At 46.4% G+C, this 25,897-nt stretch overlaps 1 protein-coding gene across 2 annotated transcripts in view; it reads right to left on the reverse strand.

Annotated features, from left to right (window-relative positions):
- NCAPD3 (non-SMC condensin II complex subunit D3) overlaps positions 1-25,897 on the reverse strand; it is a 44,703-nt gene that overhangs the window by 5,180 nt on the left and 13,626 nt on the right. Inside the window, exons 10-32 of one of the 2 annotated variants that reach the window (XM_053367377.1) lie at positions 25,642-25,767; positions 25,235-25,487; positions 24,688-24,750; positions 23,536-23,619; positions 21,651-21,724; positions 19,683-19,817; positions 18,382-18,602; positions 15,887-16,078; positions 15,676-15,773; positions 15,404-15,519; positions 13,428-13,538; positions 12,937-13,051; positions 12,735-12,842; positions 11,684-11,922; positions 11,158-11,237; positions 5,957-6,094; positions 4,283-4,416; positions 3,135-3,334; positions 2,872-2,982; positions 1,789-1,965; positions 1,072-1,223; positions 250-377; positions 35-112 (exon numbers count right to left, since the gene is read on the reverse strand). In XM_053367377.1, coding sequence (XP_053223352.1) covers positions 35-112; positions 250-377; positions 1,072-1,223; positions 1,789-1,965; positions 2,872-2,982; positions 3,135-3,334; positions 4,283-4,416; positions 5,957-6,094; positions 11,158-11,237; positions 11,684-11,922; positions 12,735-12,842; positions 12,937-13,051; positions 13,428-13,538; positions 15,404-15,519; positions 15,676-15,773; positions 15,887-16,078; positions 18,382-18,602; positions 19,683-19,817; positions 21,651-21,724; positions 23,536-23,619; positions 24,688-24,750; positions 25,235-25,487; positions 25,642-25,767 — 3,133 coding nt within the window. Of the gene's footprint in view, positions 1-34; positions 113-249; positions 378-1,071; positions 1,224-1,788; positions 1,966-2,871; positions 2,983-3,134; positions 3,335-4,282; positions 4,417-5,956; positions 6,095-11,157; positions 11,238-11,683; positions 11,923-12,734; positions 12,843-12,936; positions 13,052-13,427; positions 13,539-15,403; positions 15,520-15,675; positions 15,774-15,882; positions 16,079-18,381; positions 18,603-19,682; positions 19,818-21,650; positions 21,725-23,535; positions 23,620-24,687; positions 24,751-25,234; positions 25,488-25,641; positions 25,768-25,897 lie in introns of both variants that reach the window. The other variant, XM_053367376.1, reaches the window with a different exon arrangement.

Consider the following 25,897-nt stretch of genomic DNA (forward strand, 5'->3'; position numbering starts at 1 on the left):
CCCTCCATAACAGACCACCTCTTCAGAAACTTACGCTCAGGGGTACTTATTGCTCGACCTTCCAGGGGAACGTTGGTTCCAGATGATGGTCGGTTTAGACTGGCCAAAGACACTAAAAGAAAAAGGAGAAGAGTGTTAGAGACAGTGACTGTCCCCAGCAAGACACCTCTAGTTAGTTTGAAACAGGAACTGTGTGTACATTTAAGGTAGTTCTGAGACAGAATCTCTACTGGCTAAAGAAAGGCTCACCTTTACTGTTCTGCCTGCTCCCGGGAGATGTGGGTCTCCTGCCCAGGCTCCTGCTGCGCTGACTGAAAGCAGCCTCTGCGACCTTCTTAGCAGAGTTGAGGATGGCAATGGTATTCAAGGACCTGTTCCTAGAAAGGAGGAAAAGGGTAGAGATGTTGCTGGCGTTCCGGTCGCTGCAGAGTAAGCAAGCTTTAGAAGAGCATCTGCCGAGCATCACAAGGCGACAACTAATTGGACCTCTGGAAAAAGATTCCTTTGAACCTGCAGTTCAGTGCATTGATACACTTGATTGCTAGCAGCAACCATCTCGCACGAAGTGTGACAGTTTAGCACACGATAAAAGCCTAATAATTAATAATAATAATAATAATAATAATAATAATAATAATAATAATAATTTTTATTTATATCCTGCCCTCCCCAGCCAAAGCCAGGCTCAGGGCGGCTAACAACAATCAAATGATCCAACATTCTAAAAACATTTCATTATAAAAATTAATTAAAATCAAATTGATGGCAACCGTTAAGCAAAATTCTGTGCAGATTGCCAGAGGAGGGAGTCAGGCTGCGCCCTGACCAAAGGCCTGGTGGAACAGCTCTGTCTTGCAGGCCCTGCGGAAAGATGTCAGGTCCCGCAGGGCCCTAGTCTCTACAGAGCGTTCCACCAGATTGGGAGCCGCAGCCGAGAAAGGGTATAAGGCAAGCTGCACACAAATGCTGCCTGCGAAGATGCACAGGAGATACTCAGATTAAGGTTTTGCTGAATCCCAGAAAAGCAGCAGAAGTACAGACAGCCCAACTTGAGTCCACAGAGTCCCGTACCTGGCCTTCAGGATGCCTGGTCTGGGCGAAGTAAACCCAACAGATGCTGGAGAAGGAGGAGGTCTCAAAGGAGAGGCCGAGTCACTTGCAGCAGTTGCAGAAGCAGCTGCATTTTGATAACCAGGAAGTGCTTCTTTTTCCAAAGTAGGAGACTATGATTTAAAAAGGAGAAAATGGAGCAGTGCTTAAATTCCACTATGGCGTCAATCAGGGGCAAAGAGGGCTTCACGCTACTGTCAATAGGCTCACGCCAACTCTGCGACGCCAACCCCTCATCATTCCTGTGTTACAAACAGAAAACTCAAGTTGGGTGTAAACTGTCTTAAAGTCACTTGTGGCAGAGTTGGGAGCTTTTGCTCTGCCAGCTTGGGGTGACAATAGGAGGGGACAGGACTAGGCTGGAAAACAGGAACAGCCAGTGAGGGGTTTCAACGTAGTCTAGCACAGGGGTAAGGAACTGTGTATCTCCCATCCCTCTGGGGTGCAAAACTCGGCAGATGAGTGAGGCCAGCCAACTGTCAATCTCCTGACATCAGGACGTCAGCTGCTCCTTGGCATGCTACCGCAAAATCTTGAAAAAGCAGCAGCTGGGTACGCCAGCAGGTGACAGTGGAAGAGGGTTGGGGACGAGCCTGTTGGGAAAAACAGGACTCACATGGCTGTGGCTAGCAAACACAATCCTCACAAGCCCCTGCTTGGGAGGGTGGGAGTTTGTACCTGCGCAACTGCCAGGACGTGAAGGGATCCTGCCTCTCTGGCCAGCTCCTGGTCTCGCTCAGACTCCATTTTCAGCTGCTCCTCATACTTCCTCATGTCGTACTCCAGCTCGGCAGCCAGCTGCTTGTCCATGGCAAAGAACTCTTTGATTTCATTTCGATAATCTTGCATCACCTCCTGGAAGATGCAACAGAGAAGTCGGTGGTGGTTAAACTGGATGCCTTAGATATTTGTCGTGGGCTGTTTTTAAGATCTATACCTGGTTGTTCTACTGTTTTACAAAACATTTTTGCTGTTTTTAAGGGTGTGCTTGTAAATCCTTTGGGATGCAGACGTGGAAGGGTATTATTTCATCAGCTATGCTTTCTGCTGATGTTCAAGTGAAGATCTTAAAGCTCCAAGTGGTGAAATGACCCTCTGATTTAAAGAATGTCTGGCCAAGATACGCAGGCAATAATACTGCAGCGGGGAAGATCAATAATGGCAGTTGGCTAGTGTGGAGAACAAGCAACTGAAGCAAAGTCCTGGTGTGAGTGCGTGCACACACATGTAAAGACTGACATTGCTCCATAAGGAAGGGCATTATCTCCAAGTGTATCTTGTGCTCCTCACTCAACCTTCAATGTCCAACAATTGTTCTTTGGCCACTGTTACCTATGACACAGGTCATTCTCCCCTCCAGTCTATCAAGACACCAGAACAGGCTGGTGCAAATGCTTAATTGTGCCACTGCCAGGCCCAAAGAGCCTCCAGATCCTATCGAGAGATGCTAATTGTGGCATTTTGACTGCTGATCATTTAGCCCAGCAACATTAAACATGCCCCCAGAGGCTCCTCGGTGTGCGTCCAGGCTCTCTTCCTCTGCAGACATCCTTATCAGTCGCACAACCTCCAACCAGTCCATCATGATCTCCCACACCTCTCTACCGCTCAGACCCCAGGACAGCAGGCAGCATGTGCCTTGTCACAATACGTGGCAACCAGGACTGGGCAACAATACCCACTGGGTGCAGGGAATGCCCAGGGCAGGGGGTTGTCCCTGAATCATGGGTTTAACTAAATGACCCTGGCCTGAAATATTACCCGGAGATAGTTCATGAGTTCTCTCAGAGCAGGAAGCCTGTTCTCCTCCAATGAGGTCTTCAGCGACGTGATGATCGGAATGACATTCTCAATAAAATTCCTCTTCTGAACCTGTGGAGGGTTGGATTGAGTAGAGATGGATTCAGTGGAATGGGGCTGCTTTATTCAAAACAACAGAGAGATTTAGCATGTTGCAAAGGGAGAGCACCGTGGTGTCACTCCCAAGGACTTTCCCAGACTCTCTTTGGAGCTGCTATACTCACTTGCGAGATCATTTTCTTCTGGGCCACCCGCACGACGGCATTGGCAATGGCCAGCTGGTCCTCATCCGGCTCAAGGTCATCCTCTGGCCTGGATTTCATGGCCGAGAGCTTGATCTCCTTGCAGCTCAGGACCTCAAAGGTGTCGGAGAGCAGAGCGCTGGCCTCCAGGTCGAGAGGCAGGGCTCTGTCCACAAAACAGGCTGGAAACAAAAAGGATGGAGAAAGTGGGACAAGTGGTTACTTCCAAACACCAGAAAAGTCCAACGTTTTAAGCTGGGAGCAAAGTGGTCTTAGCTCTGCACAAGGCTCTTTGCAGGTAGGGATGGCTCACCTAGTCAAGCGGCTTCACAGGGAAATGCAAAATGAGGTTGGGGCTTGCTTTTAAACTCTTGTGCAAGGGACTCAAAGCACACACGCACACACAAGCATATTGGCACCCACTGCAAGGAGAGGGGGGCCTTGTTCTTATGAATGTGTCTCAACCAATTAGATGGAGATGAGAGGCTCTTGTGAGCAAGCCAGCGGCATAACCCGCCATAGAAGTCTGTCCAGCACATTCAGAAGAGTGAGTAGCCGCAGAAGCAGTCTAGATTTTCTACCTCATGGTGAAGGCCTCCTTTTAAAGCTCCTCCCAAGGATAAATTGAAGAGGGCAGTGACCTTCAAATAGCAACTCCCAGATATTTAAGCCGAAAGAGAATTTCCCAGAGCATCACTCTAAGCCTGGGAACAGGCACTGAGCACAGCCCCAAATCCACTACACAATGCCGGTTCAATCGCAGGCTCCTGCAACCGAACCTTGGAATTAACCAAAGAGTATAAAATGTGCACAAGAGGCAAACAAACCAATACCCCCCACGCAAGAAATGGAAAACTCTGCAACAATTCACAGCTAATACTAGCAGTCTGAGAATATTTTGTAGTATCCATGACATTTTGGGTACATCATCACAACAATCCTTTCAACAATGCTGCGAGAAAGGCTTGTGATCTTTGGAACTGGGCAACTTCTGAGCCACTCTGCAGGGGTGTCACCCAATAGGCACTGAACTTCATGCACAGAAGGGGTTTTGGAAGCCCCCCCCCCCAAATCACGCTGTGAATTAACATTTCACACAGTGCCTTCTGCGTAGGAAGATACAGCCGTACCCAGAATGTTCAGGCTGATTTTGGTGGTGATGTTGAACCTCTGCTCATCGGTAAAGTGCTCCAGCAGGAACTTGTAAATCTCCATCCTTTTCTCTTTGTTAGCTTCGCCCTTCAGGGAAAAGAGTTTCTTCTCTCTGTAGTAGGTGAATGAAATTCATTGATAGCTAAGGAACACAAGTGCATGTAAGCCACCCATCTATTCAACATTCAAAACACAGACATTAGATCTGGCATATCACTGAAGAGGGAGGGTAGGAAACAGGATTCGGCCTGTTGCCCCGAGGTCAATCATCTATCATTAAAATGGGAAACGGGCTTGATGACAAAAAAAAAAAATGTAATTCCTGCATTCACAGTACAATCATCTTCTCTTCTCTCTCTCACCCCAACTCTCACTAACCTACCTGCCACGTTCTCCTTTCCCTCCTTCCTGAGGTCTCCTCTTTCCAGCATCATCTCTACAAGTCAGGGATGGGTGAAACTAACTGCCCTCCAGATGTGGATGGCCTACAGCTCCAATCATCTCTGACCATTAGCCATGCTGGCTGGGCCTGATGGGAGCTGGGAGCCCAACATCACCCGGAGGGCCACCGCCACATCCCTAACTCTGGAGTCTCCTCTCCCTCTCGCAGGATTCCACAGAGCTTCCCCCACCTCACATTCCATTATGTCAGGGCAACAGGCAGGCAGCTAGCAAAATGTCAGTCCTCAGGAAAGGCAGAGCCCATGTTTAATCAGGAAGTGCTTGGGCATTATGAGAATCAGAGGTAAAGCAATGTCTCCCTGCAAACAAGCAAGGGTTGGGTTCATCCGGTATTGGGGCTGAAGCGCAAGCTTTGACCTCGCTGCGTCGTTGGTGGCCCTGACGTACAGAGCTTGACTTTGCCCCACAGAAGCAAGCAGCAGCCCGCCTGGGAGAGGGCAGGCCAAAGGACGCATTAGGACAGAACTGCAACAGAGGTCACTTTGGCACCTCAGGATCCTGCTCATTGAAGATCAACCCCACAGCCAAAGTGCATCACCTCAGTTTAGGGTCTGTTTCTCAGTCAGACTACAGTGCGGCAAAACTTTAGAAACTGGCATTTACTTATATGTAAAAAGATGGACTAGCTATTCGCTCTGAGCCAGTTTCACCGTAACATTCTATGGGGATGTTTGTCAGTAGTATAGCATTGCAAAATGCCACTATATGGGGTGACGAGAGGGGATTGTAGCACTCCAGTCCTTAAAACACTACACTGGCTGCCAGTAATACTGGACCCAAACACTTCCCAGCCTCAGTGTCTCATCAAATAGCAGCAGGTGTCCTGCTCATTGCCGCATCAGTAGGGGCGGCTTGCAGGGCCTTGGTGCTGCTGCTCTATTTATGGAATTCTCTCCCAGATGAAATCTGGCAGTCCTGCATGCTATCAGCGCTCAGGCGCAAGTTGGAATCGAATCTGCCCAGCTGCTGTCCTGTGCTCAAACTCTGGGTGAACATGGCTGTTGAACTGCAGTTCTAAGGACTGAATTATTTTGTTGTTGGTATCCCCAGGTCCTGTTGGAGAAAGGGTGGGATATAAAAGTGATGACAAGTGACGCTTCAACCATAGGAGGATCCTGCTCACCACCACATGCAACCCCCTCCCTCCAGCCCCCATTCATGTTAATGAAAATAGCCACCACTCCACGGACCGCTCACTCTGGGGGAACCGGTTGTACTTCTCATGCCTCTCATAGCTGTTGAAGTGGAAGATGCACTCGATGAAGTGCTGGGAGAACATCAGCGGGTTCCTCTTCAGCAGGAGGTGCGCCAAGCAGAATTTAGCTAAGCTGCAGGGAGGAGAAAGGGAAAGCACGTCAGAAGGCCACCTCAGTGGCTTTGGTTTGCAGGCAGCGGCTCACTTTTTAAAACTACCTGGGAGCCATATTCTGAGCTAAGCGTGGGAAGCAGGAGCCAGTTACATTGGCTCTGCCCTTCAGCTCGTTGCCACGTGACCAGAGAAAGGCAAAGGGCTCCTTAGCCCCTTTTTTCCCCAGGGTGGAGAGAAACAAACGCTTTGGGCAATGTGAGGTACTCTTCCCTTCTGAACCTCAGTTGCTGGGTTGCCACTTTGTGTGTTTTGATTCATGTGCAAGAGTTTGGATTTGATATCCCGTGCCAGTGTGGTGTAGTGGTTAAGAGCGGTAGTCTCGTAATCTGGGGAACCAGGTTCGGGTCTCCGCTCCTCCACATGCAGCTGCTGGGTGACCTTGGGCCAGTCACACTTCTTTGAAGTCTCTCAGCCCCACTCACCTCACAGAGTGTTTGTTGTGGGGGAGGAAGGGAAAGGAGATTGTTAGCCGCTTTGAGACTCCTGAAGGGGAGTGAAAGGCGGGATATCAAATCCAAACTCTTCTTCTTCTTCTTCTTCTTTCACTTCCCTTCAGGAGTCTCAAAGCGGCTAACATTCTCCTTTCCCTTCCTCCCCCACAACAAACGCTCTGTGAGGTGAGTGGGGCTGAGAGACTTCAGAGAAGTGTGACTAGCCCAAGGTCACGCAGCAGCTGCATGTGGAGGAGCGGAGACGCGAACCCGGTTCCCCAGATTACGAGACTACCGCTCTTAACCACTACACCACACTGGCTCTCGAGTATTAAAGAGAGATTATTAAAGAGAGTATTAAAGAGAGAAGAGGGGGAAGAAAGACTATGCCAGAGCCAGAATGAGCCCCTGGGCCACCACTTGCCGACTCAAGGTTGATCAGCAACAGGGATGAAACAGGAAAAAAGTATTAATTGTTGTATCAGCAAAGCAACTGAATGGGCTGCCTAGGGAAGAGCCCAAACTATGATTGGAAATACAGTTTACACAGCCCTGATTAACAGGCATTTAACCCTTTTTCTTGCGACACAATCGCAAGATATGGACCAAAAGTACCTAAATCACATAAGGCAACCCCAGATTTGTGCGGAGGTTCCAGGTTATTGTACGCTTGCATGAAGTCGTGTGTGGTTGAAACACCCCGTTCTGCCTCCCCTTTTTAGTGATGTATTTTATGACGTTTCTGGGTCACTTCCGGGTTTGTGCTATGTGCGCAAAGAATGAATGTGCACATATCTGTCGCGCCTAAAGAGGAGGTTGCCTGTCCTGTACTTTTTTTTCTGTAGACTGGTGACATTTTGCAACGGACCAGCTGAGCAGCACAGAAGCCAAGAGAAAAGGGCGTCTCTCAAAATGCAGCCTGGGGGGGGGGGGCGGGTTGGGAATTGTGTGGTTCTTCTGATGGTGAGCTTTTATTCCCATCCGCCCCAGCCAACACGGCCAATGATGAGTGTGTTGAAGGGAACTGCAGTCCCAAAGCTCTACATGGCCACGGGTTCCCCTCCCTTGCTGAAGCCCACCTCAAATCAGAGTGGTGCTTAAACGTCACAATGTTTAAGAAACACGGGGTCTATTGTTACACCGCTCCCTTATCCAAGACTCCTTTGAAAAGCTTTCAGGGCCCATCCTGCAATTTTGCTTCTAATTATAATTCAACATAATTAAAGAGAGAAATAACTCAGTTGAACAGTAAACACCGACAGTAATTACAGTGTTTGTGATAATTAACCAGCAGTCACTCGTGCTAGCAAGATCTTATTAAGGAGATCTGGTATTCCCGGCCTGAGACACAGCTTGGAATCCACAATGACTAGGGAGCGTTTTTTAATAAAATTACTCGCTCCCTACGTGTGGGCATTTATTGAGAATACCCCATTAATAGCCGGGCAGCTTTTAAATGAAACGTTGATGCGCTCCACAGGAAAAGGCAGCTCACTGCTACGGTCTCAACGCTGTAACAGGCTGCTGTGGAGGAGTGGATGGGGGGGGGGATGGGGAAAGCTCCGCATTGAAGAATGACTGAAGTACAGATAAGTAAAATTAAACTCACACAGAGTCAAAATGAATGCATAATTAAGCTCGCGGAATATATTGCCACAAGGCGGGGGCGATGGTGATTAACATGGGTGGCTTTTAAAAAGCATCAAGATCATTTTTTAGAGGGACTGTCTGTCAACAGCTATTAGCCACTGCCACTAAATGCAGCCCTCAGAACCAGAATACCAGGGCCCCAGGAGAGCATCTATTTCACACACAGAAGGCTCCAGGTTCAATCTCCAATGGCATTTCGAGGCAAAACCGGGAGAGACTCCTGGCCTGAAACTGCAGAAAGCTGCTGCCAGGCAATATAGACCAGGGCTTCTCAAACTTGAGTCTCCAGCTGTTTTTGGACTACAATTCCCATTAGCCCTGACCGCTGGTCCTGCTGGCTAGGAATGATGAGAGTTGTAGTCCAAAAGTGGCTAGAGGCTCAGGTTTGGGAAACCCCGATATAGACAATACTGAGCTTAATGAACTAATGGTCTGACTTCATATATGGCAACTTTCTGTGCTCCTTTTCAAGTCGAGGATGCTGGGGACAAACTACAAGAGAAAGTGCTTGTCTTAATCCAGAAGCACCTGGCTATCTGCTGTGTGTGTGTGTGTGTGGTGTTGTTATTATTATTTTTTAAATAGAATGCTCAAGCTCATGGGCAAGGAGTCTTATAAATACACCAGTAAAAACAGTAAGGGGGTAAGATATTGAGATAGATTTTAAACCAATTTCTTCAAATAAATCCTGCAGATTTAACCCCCAAATAAGCAGGCTATCTAAATGCAGAATATCTGCAAGGGTCTAAATGATGACAGGGATTTCAGACTCAAAAGAAGATGCAATATGGATCAGCAGCAGCTCATACCGCTATGCCCAAATTGCATCTTATGCTACAATTAATGCCTGGCATAAGGCATACAGTGAGCTTAGGAAATGTCACATTCTGATTTGGGAGGTCTAGAACATTCACCTTATCTGGTTGAAGGCATTTTTAATGGCCAAGCTCAAACACTTCCATTTAAAAAATAAAAAAATTAAGAATAAAGAAAAAGATACTATTTATGAATCTGCGGAAATATAGGATACAAGCTAGTTTGGACAGTACCTTTTGAAAAAACACGTACTTTTACCATGCAGTAAGTTTTAGAAAGCCACAGAATTAGACTACACAAAGAGTTCCGTGACTTCCGAAGCTTGCTATTCTGTCAATGACGGACCTGATAAGAAGACATAACCTGAAAACATTTGGGATCCTGATTGTCTTTTTGGAAAGCACAAGAAGACAGCCACCATGTGGTGTGAGCCATTGTGATGGAAGTGGATAGTGTTGGTCTCAGGAAAGATAGGTTCTTATTTGGTCACACTGTACACCTAATTGTGCGGCAGGCCTTTTTCAGTCCAGGTGGTCTTGGGCAAAATCTGTACCTGTCAGCCTAACCCCAGGGTCGAGATGGGTTAGCCCAGGGAATAGGGAACCTGTGACCCTCTAGATCAAGCATGGCCAAACTTGGCCCTCCTGCTGTTTTGGGACTACAGTTCCCATCATCCCTGACCACTGGTCCTGTTAGCTAGGGATGATGGGAGTTGTAGTCCCGAAACAGCTGGAGGGCCAAGTTTGGACATGCCTGCTCTAGATGCTTTTGGTATTCCCAGCCATCCTAGCTATCATCGTCAGTGGTCAAGGATGCTGGGAGTTGGAGTCTTATAGGTCTCCCATCCCTAAGTTAATTTCACCCAGAGCTTCCAGGTGAAAGAGACACAACATTTAATTGTCCAGATCAAGTAGATTAAATATTTTTAATCAGGTGAAAAAAGGTCTCTTAACAGATCAGACAGCGGATCTTTTAAATCATTTAAGGACAAATACTGATTTTAAAAAAGAGTGGAAAACACCATCTCAGAAGAGGCACAATCTCTTTGTGTCTTCTAAGATGATGAGTGTGTAAAATGATGCGTGTATTTGTGTGTGCAGCCTAAAAACAAAGAAAGGATTCTTCTGATTCCTGGACTAGTGTTTTGTCTGCAGTGCAAGGTAATTAATTGATTACAATTAATTGACTCAGATTTCTTTAATCAGGTGACCAATGAGCAGTGTCCGTTTTTACCCTCGAAACAGAAAGTGGACACACACAGAGACATAAACGGCTGTGCAGAAAGCACATTAAAGATGATACAAGACCGCCACCAGCTGGAGAGACAGGAAAAACGTGGCACCAACTGCAGGTGCTGCATGAAAGCCAAAGGGCAACAAGATTGTCCCTGTTAGACCCGTATTTTAGGACAACTTCTTAAAAGCCTGGGAATGAGTTTCAGAATTAATCTTAAGAAAGCATACATCTGGGAAATGTCAAATTGCCACTGACAATCCCAAAAGATTTTCCAATCCCAAACCCACAGTAAAGATTTTAAAACAAGCAGACAAACACATTTTTATGAAAATAAGAGACACACACATGCTCACCCGCCTACTCACAGCTCCCCATTTCCCAGCTGATGTGAATGGGCCTGGTCCATCCCTGCTCATCAACTGACTGGAGAGGGGGCAATTTGCATTGCATCGGGATGAAGTTTAAATCTCTGCACCCACCCAATGGCTGTGCCTACTGAACATATTTTTTTTTTTGCCAATGCAGCCAAAAATTAGGTTGTTAAGGCCTTTTGTTCTTGTTCCTTTTGGTGGAGAGGAGGGAAAGAACACCTGAATGGGTGTTATCCACACCCGCTTTGTAAGGATTAACAAAGACATCATGAAAAGATAAAACGATGGGAAGGGTAAAATAGTTTCTCCCCAAGTCTGTGCTTGCTGAGCGGAACTGTAGACGCCAGAGCTTTTATTTAAAAAATGTTTTCTACTTTTCAGAGTTGTTCTTATAAATAACCAAGTGGGAACAAATTCCAAGATTTTCCCCATCACTCAGACATAAGCAAAATGTGGAAGCAGAACCAGGTTTCATCCCTTTTTTGACTCCGGGGCGGGGGAAGAAATGATGGTGTTACCTTGCGATCTCCTGATATGGGTCCACCAAAACACTGACAAATCTGAAGAAGAGGGATCCTTTCCATTTCACAAATTCTTCCTATGCAACAACAAAAGTTGGGAGGGGGAGAGGATGAGCGTGCTTCAGAGGCTACTAGGCTTTCCACAGAATCCACAGCATGCATACAAGTCTGCTAACATCCACCGCAAATCCTTGATGTGCAAGTTTAATGAACTCTATGACCCATAATTACGTAAAACGAGCAATGGTTGTATATTTTCGCCTATTCTCTCGTTCTTAGTCTGATGCCCAAATTATTCTAGTTTTGGTTGCCAAGGGATGAGGTGCATAAAGGAGCAAAGCCCTGCTCCCGTCTACTGAAAATCATATCCCTGTCAACCCATCTGCTACACTAAACTGGCTCTCCTTCACCATCTTAAGGGCTGCCAACTTAGGGCTTCCTCTTGTGACATGCCACCCTTGACATCAGAGCCAAAGTGCAGCACAACAGAGAAGACCCCAAGGCCAACCTGTGCTTGACTCACCTGCAAGAGGTTGGTAAGGAGAATGAGCGTCTGCTTCCGGATCAAAGGTTCTGGATCCTTCAAGCATATGGCGACATCGGGGATGTACCTGTCTACCTTGTTGGTGTAGCGGATACAGAGGTCACAAATCACGATGACGACATTATTGCGGACAGCCACGTCCTTGGACAGCTCTAGTTCTCGAACCAAGGCGGGAATGCATTTGTTTGCCAGGTCCTCGTGCTGGAGGCAAAGCTTACCTATCAAAGAGCAAGAAGCCGGGAGGAAGGAGGAGGATTAGGCTTGAGCCACTGGACCGATCTCTTCCGCCTGTGCGGCAGGCCCAAGCAAAGTGACGCGGAAGCAATCGGAAAGAGAAATAATCCTCTGTATGAACAAACGAGGGAAGGGTGGCTCAAGGGCCGAAGGGAGACCCTTGTGTGCAACCTGCAGTCCCACTAGACCAACACACTGCCATCGTTAAAGACAGTCAACTGGATCAAGACTTAACCATTTCTAGTGTAAACTCACAGAAATCAAGGGGACTTAGATTAGCCATGATTCATTTAAAACCCATTTGATTTCAGTGGTTCTACCCAGAGTATGACTAAGTCTCAATGCCTACCATTTCCAACATCCAAACTCAGCTGCTTAGTTTCTCTGGGTAGAAGGAGTCTATAGCAGGGGATATTTTAAACCTCAGTCCTGGCAGGGGTGGGGGGCAAATGCAGCTCCCTCTCCCCAGACTGCATCTCTTCCCAGCTTTGCTTTGCACTCTCCTTGAGTGTGTTTGCCTAGCTGAAATGTGTTTTTGAACTCTGATCATGCCCCTTGCTTGCCTGCATGGAGGATTGGCTGGGGCACACACCTACTGCACATAGGAGAAAAACCTATCAACTTTCCCCTCTGGCCCCATCCACACTGGCATGGAGCTCTCAGAAGGTTATGCAGCTCTTGAGCTGAAAGAGGCTCGCTGGCCCTGATATATCACCAAGGTTTACTGGAGAAGGATGAGGATAACAAGAAGAGGTGGCACATGCTAAGGAGTTCTTGTGCAAGGGAGAGTTCTTACCTAGTGTAATGAATGCGTGAGCTCTGACAACAGACGGAAACACAGAGTCTCTGAACTGGGACAATGGTTGAGACGGTGGAAGGTCCTCGCTACTCCCAGGGCTGGACGCTAGGGAAAGAACCACGCCAAAGTTAGAATGGGACATCCAAAACTGGGCAGCTACCCTCTAAAAGGCCACACCAAAAGAAGAGGAAGGCCTTACCTTCGCGCAGTGTGTCAGAACTAGCCAGGATGGACTGTATCAGTAAGAAAATGTGTTTTTCCACTTTGGCGGGACACAGCTGTGCAGCCTCACCCAAGATAAAGAGATGTCTAACCTACCAAAAGGAGAACACTGAGAGTTAACATACTGTACAGCACAGCTCTAGTGAACTGTGAAGTTTACAGCTCCGTCACATCCCTTGTCTAAGCTGTAGGTTGGTGCTGCTGAACAAAGGAAGATGTTAGAAACACAACATTTAAGAACCAACAGATACCACCCGCCCTTTGAGGATGGAGAAGAGGGTGAGGGAGGCAGGTACAGGGAAACACCAGGGCCTGCTCTAGTTGGTCGGCTCCTTTCTCCCCGCTCCCAATTTTGCATGTTAGAACATTTGCCTTAGTACTTTAAAACTGTAAACCACCTTGGGTGCTTGGGAAGAAAGATTGCATATAAATGCAGGTAATAAATAATAATAGTCTGGTCTCACTTACCAAGGCATCTTCTTGTAGTAGCTGCTCTGCTCTGCGCTCTTGGAGGACTATACTCGAGATGAAATGATCACACGTGGCTACAAGACCCCCAAATAAGTTGTTCAGCATATCCTGTTCAAACATGGAGAGACCTTGATTTAATTCTTTACTAAGGAACCACTGTTGCTTCTTTCCCTCTCCCCTTCTCTCCCTCCCAACATGTAAGTTTCTCAGACCACCAGGCTGAGAAAATCCCCTGATCACTCTTAAAAAGTCAGCAGTTTTTCCTTTGATGAGAAGCCTCTTCCAGAAGAGAACAATGCGGGTTTATTTTGGAAACCCAGCTGCAGGGACCGGGCTAAATTGTCTTAACAGACCCTTCTACTTTCCACAGTGGCCAAAGAATCATTAAGCAGTTTTGAATTTTCTGGCATCAATGAGACCTTTCCACATCAACTCCTCTGCCAAGAACACGCCCCCCCCCACGCTTCCAGCAGTTATTGGGGAACGTCTTGAGTGATTCAAAGGGCTCTGAGAGGTATTTTAGGGTATACTTTTTTTTTTGTAATGCTGGGTGCTGGGCAGACCTCATCACTGCTCCTTGGTAAGCAAGAGAACACCCAACACTCCTCGGCAGTGACAGGAAACTGCTTTATAACAGGCCTCACCCAGCAATAATAAACAGATAGGAACAAGGTCTTTACCCACCCACACAGCTCCTCTCTCCATGGCATAGGAGCCAACTCCTAGGGGCCGTGGGGGCTTCGGCCCTCACAATAAAATATTTGAGCCCTCCTCCCCGTTGATGGTCATTCCCATTCAAACGGGGTGGGGGGGTGGGTGTGCGTGCAATGCATCATGTGATCAATTAGGTGTGGTGGGGCTTACCTGGGCCCCCACAACATTTAAGTTAGTACCCCTGCATAAGCAATCAAATGTGGAAGCCTTTCATTATGCTCTGGCTATCTCCTGCTTGGATGACTGCAATGCAGTCTATGTGCACTCTATGTGGGGCTACCTTTGAAGGTGACTCGGAAACTACAATTAACCCAGAATACAGCAGCTAGACTGGTGACTGGGTGCCACTGGAAGCATATAACACTGGTCCTAAAGGATCTCCATTGGTTCCCAGTACATTTCCGAGCTGTTGATGCGGTCCTGTATACGTGAAGAGAAGTCTCCACCCCCATCTTTCAGCCGGATACTGAGGTCCAGCTCTGAGGGCCTTCCGGCAGTTCCCTCATTGTGAAAAGTGAAGTTACAGGGAACCAGGCAGGGGGCGTCCTGATAGTGACACCCACCCTGTGTAACGACCTCGCATCAGATGCCAAGAAGGTAAGAAACGGTCAGACTTTTAGAAGACCTCTGAAGGCAGCCATGTATTGGGAAGTTTGTAATGCTTGATGTTTTTATATCTTGCTGGAAGCCACCCAGAGTAGCTGGGGCAACCGAGTCAGATGGATGGCATACATGAAATAATAATAATAATAATAATAATAATAATAATAATAATAATAGACACAATCTTCCCTTTCTTCCAAACCAGGAAAAGATGGCTAGCAGTCTCAAAACTGGACTATTAAAATCAACTTCTATGCTCCCATCGACCCAGCCCAAGCTTGAGTGGCAGCATCTCTGCAGGGTCTCGGGCAGGTGGCCCCCACAGCACCTGCTAGCAAATCTTTTTAACTTGGCAGTGCCAGGAATTGAAGCAAAGCAGGCCCGCTCCGACTAAATCCTGGCAGCTGCTAATATCAAAAGGGGCAACTTGTGGTGTCGAGAAAGCAGTCCTTCAGAGAAGCTGATTGGCTACAACTGATTGCACTGCTGAGAAATCCCAAACAAGCTTCAGAAGAATCCCTCCTTCTCAGTAGGACTCGCCACTGCTTCTCTCGTGTGTTACTAAGCATGGGGAAGCAAGCATAGCTCAAGGACAGTTTCAAGAAGGGTAACCAGTGGGACGTTCAGTGCTTAGAAGGCAGATTTCGGAGCCTCACCTGGGTCTCCTTTGGGGCATCTGAGGAGGCAGTGCAGAGCTTCTGCAGAGTCTCTATGGCTGGGCTAATCGCCTCCAGAGGACACTGGGAGTCCTGCAGCCAACATTTGATATCATCTGTGGGGGGAAAGAAGAACATCAAGTAGCTTAACATGAGCTGGTGAGAGAGGCAGACAGACCCGACGGTTAGTTCAGGTGACAGGTAGAGAGCTCTAGGACAACACGAAAACACTCAGAAGATGGGTAAAGTTGGCTTTTCAAATGGACACTCACCCATCAGTCTGCTTTGGATGCTGCTGGGCAGGTGCTTTGCAGTGTTCCCAATCACACATAGGATGTGCACCATGGTCTGCCAGCCAGCACCAGGCTCCCTGAAAGAACCAGAATGTTCAAGTTGCAAACAGCCCTGATGGAGTAAGACAAAAATCCTTCTCCTCTGAATGACACACAGGGCTGCCTCCCACCTGGGCCAAGTCACACTTGCCTGCTGATACTGTCCCAGGCTTTAATTATCTTGGTGTAATCTAGCTTGGGTGAAGAGCCGGAGACCTTTGCCAGCAGCATCCAAGCAGGAGCAGCACGCTCGGTTTCGGTATGGGAGATGACGCTGCTAACAAACACGGAGGAGAATTTCCCCTGCTTCGACCATATATGGAAAGCTCTGGTCAAGTAGCGGCTGAAAGACAGGACAGAAACAAAGGGTGCTTAGTGGTAGCAAAAAAATGCCCATCTTCCGATGAACTGCCTTAAACTGGGCTGTCGCATGTCATCCTCACAGCCACCTTGTGATGTAGACTAGGTTGAGAAATGCTGGCTAGCTTTACAGACAGCAAGAATTGGAACCCATGTTCCTCCAAATTCCATCTGCTATACCACAATAGTCTAGAGGCAGTCTTAAGCCATAGTTCACTCATTGCAAGAAGTGAAGTCACAGGGACCAGGCAGAGGGTCTTTTCGGTAGTGGCACCCGCCCTGTGGAATGCCTTCCCATCAGATGTCAAGGAAATAAATAACTATCTGACTGAAGACATCTGAAGGCAGCCCTGTACTGGGATTTTTTAAATGACTGATGTTTTACAATTTTTTATACATGCTGTATAATACCCAGATGGGTGGGGTATAAATATAACAACAACATTATGCACAAGCCTCATGCGTTCTCTGCTCTCCTTCTCTGACACAATCACCCAACTTGCTTGGAACATTTAACTAACCATAGCTTGGTGTTATGCCTGGATGGCAACAATGGTTAAGCCAACCTCAAACTTTGGTTTACAAAGGTGGCCTGTTTAAACCAGGTAACACAAAACTGTGGCTAACTGAAAATGGAAGCAAAGTTTCTATGCTCCTCATCGCTGTACCGGAGGAAGGGGGCGAGACATCATGTGAGCACCCAAGACACATTCCCATAACAACAAGTCATCATTTATCATTATGTCTGAACACAGGCATTCTGCTCGCCTGGTACTACCATGGCAGCAATAACTTGCATATGTTTTAGATTCCTGGAAACCTTTACCAAAGCAGATGGAAAATTAAGAATATTCAAAAACATTAAATTCAGAACAGCAAACCTGCAGACAGCTTTCTATCCCACCCCACCTCAAATATGAAACATATTTGTGACTAAGAGCAGGTTGGACCTGCATCATTTCTGGCCACCAAACATCTTACTTCTCTGTGCGAAATGCTCCCCCGTTGTGGCCCAAATGAATTTTAAAAATTAGTAATTGACTTATGTTTCCCCCAGTTCTAAAGAGGGAAAGGGGAAGAGAGGTATAGAGGTGCTTTTGAAAACGCAGCAAGCAATATAGAAATGCCAATTATACCACGCAAGGCCCAAAATTGGGACTCGTGACAGTATCACAAATTCCACCACGGCACGACCCACGAGCGGGTGTTCTATTTCAGTAACTGTTACACGCTATTGACTAATAAAACATACGCTGCTTTTAATCAGCACGCGTATTCTTGCCATTCTAAAAGCATCTCCTCATCCCTTTTGAGGTCTCTTACAAAAGATGGAATCAAAGCTTAGTCAGACAAGCAGCATATTGCACTCCAGAATGAAGACAAATGCCTCTTTCTTAATGAATGATAGTTGCCTTTCTCATTTGCATGCTTCCGATTAGCATTCCACAATCTCTGTACTCAAAAGGGCTACATTAAGCAACAGGCAACTAGCGGCCCAGAGGTTCCCTATACAAACACCTCCACAGACCCAGATCCCAAGAGCTTCTTATCAGGGTTCCACAAATTTTGACTGGCCTTGGCAGCCAACTAGAAATGACCCTTTCTCAGATGGAAGCAGCTTGTTCATCTCTTCTGCTTCTCAGTGTGAGTTCAGGAAGCTTGGAGTTTCGGACTATGGGAAAATGATTCCTGCAACCACACAAGCTCCAGATCTTCAAAGAAGACTAGACAAATTGATTCATGATAATACTTTTGATGGCTACTAATCATGATGGCTATATATGTTCACTGTCGGGGAAACTATGCTTCTGAATACCAGTTTATGGAAAGCGCAGGAGGGGAAAATGCTCTCATGATCGGGTCGTGGTTGTGGGTTTCCTACAGGCATCTGGCTGGCAACTGTGAGAACAGGATGCTGGACTAGACTGATCATTGGCCTGATCTAGCAGGCTCTTCTCATGTTCTTAAGGGGACACATATCCGTTATCTTCCAATACCTGTACATCTGTCATGCTTGTTCTCTGTTGCTCTGCAGGGAAAGGACTGGAGCTAACAGGTGGAACTTGCAAGGAAGCAACTCTTGGCTTAACATTAGAAGAAAATTCCTAACAATAAGACCAGCCGTGAGCAGCCGTGGCTCAGTTGCAGAGCATCTGATCAAAGGCAAAGCAGTTATATTCATATAGTGCCAAAAGTTAAAAATGCATGACAACATAAGCGTTAAGATTATAGGTGATGCTCCACACAGGGATAGCTCTGCATGTGCTCAGGTGCTACGGACTATACCTCAGTTCTTGACTCTCTTTTGTGAAGTGCATAAGGAGGTCCCAGGCCAACACTTGGCCTCTGTCCTCACGGGAGAACTTATTGCAGTGCTTGATAGGCTGCAGCAAGAGCCGGTCCAGGAACTCCAAGGCTTTTCCTTTTACCGAGTCCTCACAGTCCATGACGATGGGGACGACACCCGTCAGCCAGGCCTTCTGTATCAGAACATTGTCTGGCTGAGACTGAAAGGAGACCGACAGAGATCAACTGATCACATTAAGACAGACATTTCAGATAATGAGGCATCAGAAGGAGGCAAACGATCACAACACTCTTCAGCTAATCACAGGTTGCCTGAAATGGTACAAGGATGAGCAGCCTTGAATTTTTACCTAAACATGGGCTGTCCTGCCATTAGAGCAAAATAAAATGGGATAGGGCAGCTTGAAAGCTTTCCGTTTGGGTCCTTCCTCTTTGATATAAGGATATACAGAAATATGCTTTAAACCAGGGACTAGACTGACATTTATCTCCTGTTTAAAAATCCATATGCGCTAAGCACTGTGCATAAAATATTCATTTAAAAATTTGACAAAACCAAATGTTAAAAAGAAGCTAACATTAAAATATAAGCAAACTCATATGTAAATACATACATAATAAAATTCAAACACATATTAAACTTGTTTTGTTTAAGCAAGTCTGCCCAGACACACAAGTCTTTAGTGGGTGTTGAAAACGATACAGTGAAGGCATCTACCTAATAGCAATGGACAAGGGGGACCAGAGAATAGGAGCTGCCACAGTGAAGGATCTCTTCTTTGAAAGAACTTGTAGGGTCTATTCTGTTTTTACACTAGACCTCCAAGGTCCACCCATTAACATTTGGTGTAAAATAGTGGCTGGGGGGTGATAGTGATGGCCATGCACAGAATCAATAAACAAAGTATCACCAAAGTCTCAATTACAGTGGTACCTCAGGTTACAGACGCTTCAGGTTACAGACTCCGGTAACCCAGAAATAGTACCTCGGGTTAAGAACTTTGCTTCAGGATGAGAACAGAAATCGCTTGGCAGCGGCGCGGCGGCAGCGGGAGGCCCCATTAGCTAAAGTGGTACCTCATATTAAGAACAGTTTCAGCTTAAGAACGGACCTCCAGAACGAATTAAGTTCTTAACCCAAGGTACCACTGTACTCATCTTTCATTAGTGGAGAATTTGTATTGCTCGGGTGCTACATTCTGAAGTTGTTGTGATAGGCTTTTTTTTTGTAGTTCTCATACACAGCCTCATCCAAGAGCAAAGCCAGCAACTTCTCTCACCAGTAACAGGTCTGTGATACACTGCAGGGCTTGCTTCCTCACAGAGACGGCAGCATCACGACATCGATCCTGGAGCGTGCCCAAGTCTTCCAAGGTGCAGGAAATCACATGGTGCTTCAAGATGCTCATCAACACCTAGGGATGGGACAAATACACATCTGTCAGAGATGGGGGAACTTCAGGCCTGGAGGCCAGATGTGGCCCTCCAGATCTCTCTATCCAGCCGCTGGGTCTCTTCCCAGGCCACACCTCGCACCAGCCTTGCTTTGCAACCTCATTGAGCATCTTTGCCTGGTTGGAATGTATCTCTGAACTGTGAGAATGCTTCTTACTTGCCTGGAGGATAGAGAGGGGTATGTGAATTTGAGTAGAAACTAGCTCACTATACAAAAAAGAATGCTAACATTTGTTGCCCCGCCTATTTCCACCTTTGGCCCCACCCACTGCTGCCAAAAGTTTGTCAGGAAGGGAAAAGACCCGGCCCCAGTCCTTGCCTTAAGTGACAGACACACACTGAGGGATGTCAGAATCATCCCAGAGCTTTGATCTGGAAATTTGGGACAGGCTGTCTTGCCAAATTTGAGACCCAGATTCCAAAGCCATCATGCTAGCAGTCTTTGGTCCCCCGATGGTGGCCACCCTCGGGGGAGCCTGGAACAAGCCAATTATCCCAGCTACGGAAACCTACAATATTCAGCACAACTGACGTCTGTGCAGTTCCGCATTCAAATGTGTGCCAATTCATTACCTTCCCACACAGATTCATTATGCCACTATAAATATTCTAAACATGAGGGTTTAAATGTTAAAAAGTGATTTATTCAAGCTTACGTATTTCATTACACAGTAATAAATCTCTCAGCAGGAGATCAAGTATTTGGCCAAGTTAAGGTCACATTTCTCAAGTCATTCATCATTCGCTGTCGCTGTCAGGGACGGGAATCTTCTCCCAGCCATTATCAATACCAATCTAAGATAATTTGATTTATTTAGAAGTATAGCCCTCCCTCTCGCAGTGACTTTGGTGCGGGTTATGTATGCTTCCAATTCCGAATTAAGGGAGGATGAAGATGGTGGCCGAATGGAGAGAAGGACCAGAACTAAGTGGTAGAGCATCTGATCCCATGGAGAAGGTCCCAAGTTCAGTCCCCAGCATTGACAGATTTTGGGTTTCTTTTGTTTTTTAAGGATCAGATGACAGGTGATGGGAATGGCATCTGCCCAAAACTCTGGAGAGCTGTTGCCGGTGAGAGGAAACATTTCTGGTCTGGTATAAAATAGCTCACTATGCCTCTAGCTTAAAAAAAAAAAAATGCACACACATGCAGTGGGAGCTAAAATCCCTGGTACCTCCAGTTAAGAGCGATCAGAGCGCATAGCTAAAAAAGACCCTGGAGAACCTTATACCTGTCAGGGTTGAATGCACTGTGCTAAGTGGGCCAACTCTTGAAACCACCAGAAATACCTTGATCTCAGTTATGGAGACAAGTGAGACCTGCAATATTACATTAGTGTTGAGCGTCCCTGCTCGGTGTTCCAATTAGCTATGCCTTCATCCATGATACTCCATTCCCCACCCCTGAGTGTTTCCCACCTCTAACAATCTGCATTCTGTGGCTGCTAAAGATGGATGCTGTGTGGGTTGTTGTTGTTTTAAGGGAGGGAGATTACCTCTCTGAAGGGGGAAGTGTAATTTAAAACTTTTTAAAATTTATTATTTCTGCAAAAACCACAAACACCCCAGTACCTCTCCACTTGTTTCTTAGCGGCCTCATTTTGGTTACAATCCTTTTGGCACTCGCTGACTGAGCTAGCTATTAGAGGGAGCCATTATACTGAGAACGTCGCTTCTGGGTACTGTGCAATTTTCCATGTGTTCCTTTATGATTCATTGCAAAACTGGCTACTTTTAAAGAATACAGCAATGTCTGTTGGTACTGGGAGCACAAAAAGAAGACAGGAACATACCTGGAGGGCGGATTTCCTAACGCTTGGATTGTCATCCGCAGCTCTTAGCCTCAGCATGACCATGATCTCTTTTCCTGTTGCAATGGGGTGGGAGAGTAGAGAATGAAGCTCTTAACTTTTTGATGTATTTTAAATTGCACACACAGTATGCTTTTTAAATTGTAAGTCGCTTTGAAACTGTAAGTGAATAATAAACACAGCAAATAATAACAAATATGGTGGCGGAGGAGAAGAGGTTTCGGAAATATCGTATGCTCAGCAGAACATTGCATGGATTTAGCATTCTTATAGAGTGCTTCCAGTACTCAAGAGGGCTTCACATACATTGTCTCAGTAATCCCACAACAGTTGCAAAGGTGTTATCCAATGAGAATTGAAAGGGGGTCGAATTGACACCACACAGAAACATTACTCCTGTTTCTCAGGGTGGGCCCCCACCTGTGGATAGGCTGGGTCAGAAAATGAGCAAAAGGCTTGCTCCTGACAGTGCCACCCTACAGGGTGAGATGTGTAAAAAAACTGTTTAAAATACTCCCCCCCCCCAAAAAAAAACCTCCCAACAACAACCAATTGCAGGGCTCTGTGTGCAACTGCTTCCTGGATCAAGTAGCGGGGCTTTCCCCAGAAGCAGCTTCACAAAGGTAGAAAATATGGGTCAAAGGCATTTACACCAGTTGCTGGGACCCACAAGTGGGTGGAATGCTGTTGCACTCAGGGAGTAACAGTGGGAAAGGGCTATTGCCTTCTGTCCATGTGAATTGGGGCTCCTAGAGGATTTCAGTGCAGAGTCTTTGGAAAAACAAGACGGTAGATTAAGATGGGCCTTTATTCTGACCCAGCGGGGTGTCTCTTATGTTCTTTGCCATACTGCTATGCACATCAGACTAGCACATGAACCGTTCTATGCAGGTGGGCCTGTCTCCTCTCTCTCAGCTATCTTCCTTTAGTCTTCTCTTCTGAAAATCTCCTTCAACTGCCCTTTACAAGCTTCTTTTTTTGGGGGGGGGGACTTCAAAGTTTCCCACCACCACACCACCTTGGCTTCCTATTGGCCGAGAACTGAGTTCTATCTTCAGGATGCTCCACTGTGCCATAAAAGTAGGCCAGTATCATCACTGCCATAGTAAAAAGAGGAGCATGGAGCCAATAGGGTCAGGACAGAGATACTGACCTGCCCGAGGCCATTTAATAAATCTGTGGCTAAGGGGAGAGACCTGAACCTTCCCAGTTCATACAGGAATGCGCTAGCTAGCTATCCTCACACACATACTGTCAAACCACCTTTTCAACTCAGAAGTGCCCAAGGCAATATGCATAAAGAGAGATAAAAGAAGCACTATGGGCATTCAGCTCTCTCTCCTCTCAAAGATAACCAAACATTACAACAACTCGCATACCACACACACATAAAGTCGAAAATCAAGCAGTCAGGATTCTCTCTCATCTCTTCCTTGCTCAGCTGCTAATCAGCACAATCCTAGGCCTACACAGAATTATGTACCACTGAGTTCAATGGGGCTCACTCCAAAATAAGAGGGGGGGCAGGATTGCAGCTTAAGTGTCCCATCATCCAACCAGCGTGGGTGAATGATTTTAATAAAGGGTCTACAATTCCCACCTTTTTCATAGGACTGCAATTCCCAAGGCTCTTCATTCACACATACAATTGCCATGTGGGCTGCACACAATTTCTACATAGATCTGCCCCACAAGTAACCATGATATAATGTATGAAATCTTCTTCTATAAATAAAGCCGACAATATTCTTTACAGGTAACTATTTTCTTAATTAAAAAACAACAACCCTGAATATATTGAAGATGATCAAGTAGGAAAAAACGAGTGAATTTTAAAAAGGAAAACCCAAGAATGGGTCTAGCATACCATCACACTCAGTAGTGTTGCGCTCTTCGGTCACCTCTAAAGTTTTGAATGTTGGGAAAGTCTTCAGACAATGGCTGGAGGAAGCTTTAATAATAATAACAACAATAATAATGGTTACTGAACAGAAACTACACCTAAGTGTATCAGGATCCATTTACCCATAACCAAAGAGTTGCCCAGAGATCAGACTACCCAGAAAGATTTGTGATGTCACTCTGACGCTGTGATGTCATAATGACCCAGCAATTCAAGGAAGACAGCTTGGAAGGAGAAAATAATAAAGATGTGGATTATCATTCATTGCCTTGTCTGCTACTTTTTTTCCAAATAACTCCATGGTACATTCATCCTGTATCAGAGGCAATATACCTCTGGATTCCAGTTACTGGGCAGAGTGGGAGCAGGTGCTGTCATGCTCGTGCCCTGCTCATAGGGTCCCCCATGGGCATCTGATTAGCAACTGGGAGAACAGGATACTGGACTAGCCGGGCCTCAGGTCTGATCCAGCAGGACTCATGTGTCTTAGACAGCTGGTGGGCAAGTGATTAGGGACAAAAAGAAGGGTCTTACTAAACATCTCACCCACCTGTCTGGGATGTCAACTCCAAAGGTGACCAATTGGTGAGATTGTAGCCTTAGGATTATAGCCTTAACCAAGGCAAATTCCCATAATTAAGAGTTAGGTTTCTTTGTTTGTTTAATTTGTGTCCTGCCTTTCTACCCAATGGGCTGCTAACAGCATTAAAAGTAAACTCCAAAATCACCAAAGACAATGTGAGAACAGAGTGGGTACAACAAGACATCAATAAATTCAACACAGTTGAACACTGGCTATAAACAAACCAGTTGATCAAGCGAGCTGCTTGTTGGTATTAAGGGGAATGGAGAAGGTTCCCTGAGCAAAGAGTTTCTGACAGACCTCTCTTTGATTCCTGCTGAATGGATTTCTGGCATTGATAGAAACAGAGAGAACTCTTCTGAAGATCTGGGCAGGCTTGTATGAGACATGGCAGTCTTTCAGCTATCCTCCTTTCTCTCCACCAGGAGTCATTCCTAACAGGTTCAAGCATTTATTCCAAGTTCCTCTGGTACATTACAAGAACAGGCATGGCAATTTTGAAAGGGTTACCAGTATCTGGTGGCTTGGCTCACCTTCTGTGTTGGTTACGAATGTCTTTGCAGGCATGTTTGAGTCCTGTACTGCAGAACTAGCAGCTGTGGGGGCAAGTAAAAGGAAGAAGATTAAATGCAATTTGGCAGCCAAAGAAGGCTTTTTATATACACACACACTGTCTGAGGATAGCTCACACAAAGCAGAGGAGGGGTTGACAACTAGCAGCCTCTGAGCTAGATCATGCCCAGCTCTGGACCTTAGCTCTACAATCAACTGAAGCGAGTCAACACAAGGAAACCCAGAGTGCCAGTTCTCTATTGCTGCATTGAAGAATCTCTTAGTTGCCAGCCCTTCTTCCAATGAACTCAGAGCTGTGCACATGGGGTTATCACACTTCTCAATCCTCTCAACAACCCTGTGAAGTAGAATAGGTTCAGAGATACTGACTGCTCCCAGGTCATCAGTGCACTTCAGGACAAAGCAGGGATTTGAATCTTGGACCCCGTTAGTCTAACGTCCCACATTCTGTCTGAAACATCATGAAGCCTGTTGATGATCAGCGCTCACGTCCCCCACCATACTTACTGCCCTGCATCAGCTCCTGGATGTTCTCTCTGTTTAGTGTGGAATTCGCTTCGAGACACTGAGCAAAGCTTGAAAGTGCTTTGCTGCGGACAGTTGGGGCTTTGTCCACGCACCGCCCGAGGACCATGGTCTGCATTAGGAATTTGTGTTTCAGAAATGCCTGCTGCTCCTCAGACAAGGTGATGTCCTGCTCCCGCTCTGGAAGGTCCAACAGGGCCAAGGCCACATCAAGAGCAAATACTCTGTAGGAGGCCTGTTGGAAGAAGAACCCCAAGATGCCATGTAGCTTAGAAAGCAGGGCACCACTAGTCACAGGCTAGCTGGGTGTTCAGTTTATTGCTCGCAGCATGTCAGGGATGTTGCTGGCTCTCCTAAAGGGCCAGCATGCAAACCACCACTGCCCTCACCTTGTCATTGAGTGAAAATTTATACAGCCAAGCTACGAAGTCAGCGTGCTCCGCACAAGGGAATTTGTGCAGCAGTTGCGTCACAGCCAATGCTGCGTATGTTCGGTATTCAGACTTATCAGGAACCTGGAACAAATGGAATAAAGGAAATTGTCAAGGCTAAGTGAAGTCAGGTGATCCATCATAATTGCTGCAACTTCTGGAGCAGGGTAGAGAGATTGGCAACAGATAGCCCTTGGACGAGACCCAGTGCAAG

This window comes from Podarcis raffonei, chromosome 15 (genome assembly GCF_027172205.1).
Source record: "Podarcis raffonei isolate rPodRaf1 chromosome 15, rPodRaf1.pri, whole genome shotgun sequence".
Taxonomy (NCBI): Eukaryota; Metazoa; Chordata; class Lepidosauria; order Squamata; family Lacertidae; genus Podarcis; species Podarcis raffonei.